This window comes from Otolemur garnettii, unplaced genomic scaffold (genome assembly GCF_000181295.1).
Source record: "Otolemur garnettii isolate 467f Iridium unplaced genomic scaffold, OtoGar3 scaffold00233, whole genome shotgun sequence".
NCBI lineage: Eukaryota > Metazoa > Chordata > Mammalia > Primates > Galagidae > Otolemur > Otolemur garnettii.
In genome coordinates, this window is record NW_003852628.1 from 1,341,952 (window position 1) to 1,348,325 (window position 6,374).

A 6,374-nucleotide genomic window follows, 5' to 3' on the forward strand; every position below is an offset into this window, starting at 1 on the left:
AATGCCACGGCACTCTACCTAGGGGGACAGCTTGAGGCTCTGTCTCAAAAAAAAAAAAAAAAAGTAAATATCTTAGAGAAATCATCTATCCACAGAGCTGCCTCAGGCCAGGCACAGTGGCTCGCCGAGGCAGGTGGATCACCTGAGCTCAGGACCTCTGGCATCGTGGTGGGTGCCTGTAGTCCCAGCTAGCAGGGAGGCTGAGGCAAGAGAATCACTCTGAGCCCAAGAGTTTGAGGTTGCTGTGAGCAATGATACCACAGTACTCTACCGAGGGTGACAAAGAGATACTCTGTCTCAAGAAAAAAACAACACACAAATACAAATATAAATAGTGCTTCCTCATTTTATAATGCTTATGTAATATTCCAAAAGAAAGATTACGAAAACTTATTGAACTTGACCCTTTTTCATGGGAACGTAGGTTGTTTGCAATATTTTCCTCTCACGAATGATACTGTTGTTTCTATACAACTATTTGTTATGGTCAAGCTACTAGTAATTATATCAGAAGATAATTTCAAGGAAATGAAATCTCTGGTTCAAAAAGTGTGTGCGTTTTCAATTTGACAAATTAACACCTAAAAATTACTTTCTCCAAAGCTTCAGCTATAAAAATATGTTCAAACTTTCCTTTTCAAATAAGTGGGCCAAGAGATCAACATTATAATAAGATTTAGGTAGGCCATCTTAGATCTCATTCTTTGCCCAAATCTGGGCTACCCAAAAGAGAAAATGGGACAGGCAGGGTAGCTTATGCATGTAACTCTAGCACTCTGGGAGGCAGAGGTGGATGGATCGCCTTAGCTCAGGAGTTCGAGAGCAGCCTGAGCAAGAATGAAATCCCCTCTCTACTAAAAATAGAAAAACTAGCTAAGTGTTGTGGCAGGCACCAATAATCCCAGCTACTCAGGAGGCTGAGACAAGAGGATTGCTTGAACCCGAGAATCTGAGATTCTCCTGGGCTCAAGACTCCATACTTGAGCTTGGAAAGCTTTGACTCTACTATACTCTATCCTGGGGCAACAGTGATATTCTGTCTCAAAAGGAAAAATAAAAAGAGGGAGAGAGGGAGAAAATGGGAGTTATGGTTTGTAGAAATGAAATTTATGCCTTCAAGGAACGTGAATGGAGTATTAATCTTGAAGCAACCTCTGGGCCAGGTATAAGCATTCAAGAGGAGACACAGCTCCTGGCCCATCAGGATCTTCCAGGCTAGAGTAGGGGTTGAGTAAACACAAACCTTGCAATATATATAGACTGGTAGAACCTCACTGGAGGAATGAGAACAGAAAATAGAGCACAGCTACTGTCTAACACAGCCACAAAAGTAGTCTATTAAAGGGCAGTGCCTGTGGCTCAGTGGGTAGGGCGCTGGCCCCATATACTTAGGGTGTCGGGTTCAAATCCAGCCCCTATCAAATTGCAACAAAAAATGGCCTAATGTTGTGGCAGGCGCCTGTAGTCCCAGCTACTCAGGAGGCTGAGGCAAGAGAATCACCTAAGCCCAGGAGTTGGAGGCTGCTGTGAGCTGTGTGATGCCGTGGCACTCTACCGAGAGCAATAAAGTGAAACTCTGTCTCTAAAAAAAGAAAAGAAAGAAATGTGACCACTGGGGTCTGAAATGGGAATAAGAGTTTTCTGGGTGGTCAGTGTAAGTACATACAAGGGCAAAGTGGAACAAAGGCTGAACGTTTGTTTGGTGGCATACTATATTACTCACAGATTCTCCCTTCTGCAGGTGGTGGTAAATGGCCAACACAGTTACACCTTTGCCCATCGAATCCAGCCAGGGTCTGTGAAGATGGTGCAAATATGGAGAGATGTCTCTTTGACCTCAGTGAATGTCTGCTAGAGAGGGAGGTGACCAGATTCCCCATTTTCAAGAAGTCCCTCTTTCTATATGACCTTGGATTCCCAGACCCTGCTTACAGAATAATCCCTCCTCACCTGTCCCCCATATTTGGTCATTAAAATGTCAGCAATCTTTACAAGATTTGGTTCTTGCTTTAGGGGGGAAAAGGGAAGTTGTCATCACAAAGAAGGACCTGGAGGTTTCCTGGGAGGCATCAAGAAATCACAGGGAGAGCCAGGCACGATGGCTCTCACCTGTAATCCGAGCACTCTGCCACCCTAAGATTGAGTGCTGTAGAGTCATCATAGCTCCAGGAGTTCCAGAGTTCCAGGAGACCAGGAGTTCCAGACCAGCCTGAGCACAAGTGAGACTCCATCTCTACTAAAAATAGAAAAATTATGGCTCGGTGTCTGTGGCTCTAGCGGCTAAGGCACCAGCCACATACACCTAAGGTGGCGGGTTCAAATCCCCAGCCCGGGCCCGCCAAGCAACTATGACGGCTGCACCAAAAAATGGCCGGGCGTTGTGGCGGGTGCCTGTAGTCCCAGCTACTTGGGAGGCTGAGGCAGGAGACTAGCTTGAGCCCAGGAGTTGGAGGTTGCTGTGAGCTGTGATGTCATGGCACTCTACCCAGAAGGATAGCTTGAGGCTCTGTCTCAAAAAAAAAAAAAAAATAGAAAAATTAGCTGGGCTTGGTGGTATACGCCTGTAGTCCCAACTACTCAAGAGCCTGAGGTAGAAGGATTGCTTGAGCCCTGGAGTTTGAGGTTGCTGTGAGCTATGATAAAGCCACGGCACTCTAGCTTAGGGGACAAAGCAAGATCCTGTCTCAAAAAAAAAAAAAACAAACCAAGAGGACAGAAGGAGTAAATAACAAGGTCATTGAAATACCTAAGACATTAGTAACAACATTCTTTCATAGGACTTAGTATATGTCAGACATTCAGAACCAAATCCTTACCCAATTTCAACTGGGGGAACTGAAATGTTAAGTAGGTGTTTATAGCCACTGAGCCATAATTGGTGGCTTGGGGCCAGGCACTGTGCTCACACCTGTAATCCTAGCATTTGGTTTTGCTTTGTTTTGTTTTGTTTTGTTTCACTTTGAGACAGTCTCACTTTGTGGCCCTCCATAAAGTGCAGTGGCATCATAGCTCACAGCAATCTCAAACTCTTGGGCTTTAGCAATTCTCTTGCCTCAGCCTCTCGAATAGCTGAGACTGCAGGCACCCACTACAATATCTGGCTAAATCCTAGCATTTTGGGAAGCCAAGGTGGGTGATCACTTGAGTTCAGGAGTTTGAGACCAGCACGAGCAAAAATGAGACCTTGTCCCTACTAAAAGAAGAAAAATTAGCCAGGTATGGAGGTGCACACCTGTGGTCCTCACTAATTCAGAAGGTGAGCTCAGGAGTTAGAGGGTTTCAGCAAGCTATACTGATGACACTGCACTCTTCCTGAGGTGACAGAGAGAGACTCTGTCTCAAAAAAAAAAAAAAGAAAAGAAAAGAAAAAAAGAAAAACCTACTAGAAGAAAACATAGTAAAACCGTTTCTTTTTCTTTTCTTTTCTTTTTTTTTTTTTTTTTTAGAGACAGTCTCACTTTGTCGCCCTCAGTAGAGTGCCATGACATTACAGCTCACAGCAACCTCCAGCTCTTGGACTTAGGCAATTCTCATGCCTCAGCCTCCTGAGTAGCTGGGACTACAGGTTTGAACCCACCACCCTTGGTATATGGGGCCGGCGCCCTACCCACTGAGCCAAAGGCGCTGCCCTTCTTTTCTTTTCTTTCTTTCTTTGTTTTTTTGAGACAAGAGTCTCAAGCTGTTCCCCTGGCTAGAGTGTCATGGCATCATAGCTCACAGCAAACTCCAACTCTTGGGCTCAAGCCTCAGTTTTCTTGTTTTTAGTAGAGATAGGATCTCAATTTTGCTCAGGCTGGTCTTGAATTTATGAGCTCAAGCTATTAACCCACCTCAGCCTCCCGGAGTGCTAGGATTACAGGTGTGAGCCACCTCACCCAGCTTTGTCATATTTATTTTAATAGACTACTTTTTTCTTTTTTTTAGAGACAGAGTCTCACTTGTCTCCCTCCGTAGAGTGCTATGGCATCACAGCTCACAGCAACCTCCAGCTCTTAGGCTTAGGCGATTCTCTTGCCTCAGCCTCCCGAGTAGCTGGGACTACAGGTGCCCACCACAATGCCTGGCTATTTTTTTGTTGAAGTTTGGATGGGGCTGGGTTTGAATCCACCATCCTCGGTACATGGGGCCAGTGCCTTACCCACTGAGCCACAGGCGCCGCCTGGAAAACAGTTTCTTCACATTGATCTGGGCAATAATTTCTTGGCTATGGCCTCAAAGCCACAAGCAACAATAGCAAAACTAGACAAGTAGGATTACAGCAAACTAAACTAAAAGACTTATTTCCATCCAGGGATCATGGTGGGCACCTCTAGTCCCAGCTACTCGGGAGGCTGAGGCAAGAGAATCACTAAGAGCTGAAGGTTGCTGTAAGCTGTGATGCCATGGCTCTCTACCAAGGGCAACATAGTAGGACACTGTCTCAAAACAATAAATAAAAATAAAAATATGGGCGGCGCCTGTGGCTCAGTGGGTAGGGCGCCAGCCCCATGTACCGAGGCACCTGTAGTCCCAGCTACTCAGGAGGCTGAGGAGAGAATCGCCTAAGCCCAGGAGTTGGAGGTTGCTGTGAGCTGTGATGCCACGGTATTCTACCAAAGGCAACAGAGTGCGACTCTGTCTAAATAAAAAAAATAAAAAGCTTCTTACCAGCAAAAGTAACAATCAATAGTGAAGAGACAACCCATGAAATTGGAGAAAATATTTGCAAACCATATGTCTGATAAGGGGTTAATATCCAATATATATAGAAATTCAAACAATATCAAAAAACTCAAATAACTTGATTTTTCTTGTCCAACCTGAGCAATAATGCAAGACCCAGCCCTGCCTTTCAAAAAAAAAAAAAATTAGGTAAAAGAACTGAAAGGTAATTTCTCAAAAGATGACGTATAAATGGCCAGCAGGTCTATGAGTAGGTGCTCAACATCATTGATCATCAGAGAAATGCAAATTTAAAAAACAATGAGCTATCACCTCATACCTGTTAGAAGGAATATTATCTTATAAAACCAAAAGGTAACAAGTGCTGGCGAGGATGTAGAGAAAAGGGAACCCTCTATCTTGTAGGTGAGAATGTAAATAGGTACAATCATGAAGGAAAACTATGGAGGTTCTTCAAAAAACAAATTAAAAACTACGTCTACCACATGGTCTAGCAATCCCACTTCTGGGTACGTATTCAAAGGAAATGAAATCAGTATGTTGAAGAATTATCTGAATTCCCATGTTCATTGCACTATAGGCAGGATATTCATTGACAGATGAATGAATAAAGAAAATGTAGAGGGCTATAATTCTAGCACTCTGGGAGACCAAGGTGGGTGGATCACCTGAGCTCAGGAGTTTGAGACCAGCTTGAGCAAAAGCAAGACCCTGTCTCTACTGAAAAAAAGAAAGAAAAAAAAGAAGAAAGAAAGAAAACTGGCCAGGCATTTTGGGGGGTGCCTGCTATAGTCCCAGCTATTTGGGAAGATGAGGCATGAGCCCAAGTTTGTAGTTGATGTGAACTATGATGACTCCACAGCATTCAACCCTAGGGTGACAGAGTATGACTCTATCTCAAAAAAAAAAAAAATTGTGATTCTCCAGGCAGCCTGAATGTGGGAACAAAAGGAAGCTGCCTTAAAGGAGCCACACACTTAGTGATTGCAGAGATGGTGGTGGAAGGCAGACTTGTGGTCTGTAGATTAGACCTCAATGCTTCAGAATAGCTCCTCCTGATAGGGGAGAGAACAATGAGTCACTAAAGTCATCTGTTTATGTTCATGAATGACGGCAGCATGATGAGGATTTTGCATCATCAGCAAAATCAAAGATGGACTTTCCTTATTATTATTATTATTATTTAAGAGTTTCACTTTGTCACCCTCAGTAGAGTGCCGTGGTGTCACATCTCACAGCAATCTCCAGCTCCAGGGATTAGGCGATTCTCTTGCCTCAGCCTCTCGAGTAGCTAGGACTACAGGCGCCCGCCACAATGCCCGGCTATTTTTTGATTGCAATTTGGCTGGGGCCGGGTTTGAACCCATCAACACTTGGTATATGGGGCTGGCACCCTACTCACTGAGCCACAGGTGCCGCCCATGGAATTTCTTTATATGATGCTTTTCACATTAACTAAAATAAGGAAAAGAGGAGAGCCACTATTTAAGATGCACACTGTAATATTATGGGTCCCATAAAAAGAATGGTAATGAAGCCGGGTGTTGTGGCTGGCGCCTATAGTCCCAGCTACTCAGGACTATTATTAGCTAAATAATAATTACCATAAATTATTTTGCTTTTTTACCCATTTTACTAAAATAAAAGTTTTAAATAGTAGTTACTTCTGGATAGAAAGGAGAGGACATACAAGGCGGCACCAGTGGCTCAGT

General features: G+C 43.9%; 1 protein-coding gene across 1 annotated transcript in view; it reads left to right on the plus strand.

The window, feature by feature from the left end:
* The window catches only part of LOC100964325 (galectin-10), a 6,513-nt gene extending 4,536 nt beyond the window's left edge, over positions 1 to 1,977 (plus strand). Inside the window, exon 4 of the mRNA XM_003802125.2 lies at positions 1,742 to 1,977. Within this exon, the coding sequence (XP_003802173.1) occupies positions 1,742 to 1,855 (114 nt within the window). The 3' untranslated portion in view covers positions 1,856 to 1,977. The remainder of the gene's footprint in view (positions 1 to 1,741) is intronic.
* Positions 1,978 to 6,374: the final 4,397 nt, after the last annotated feature.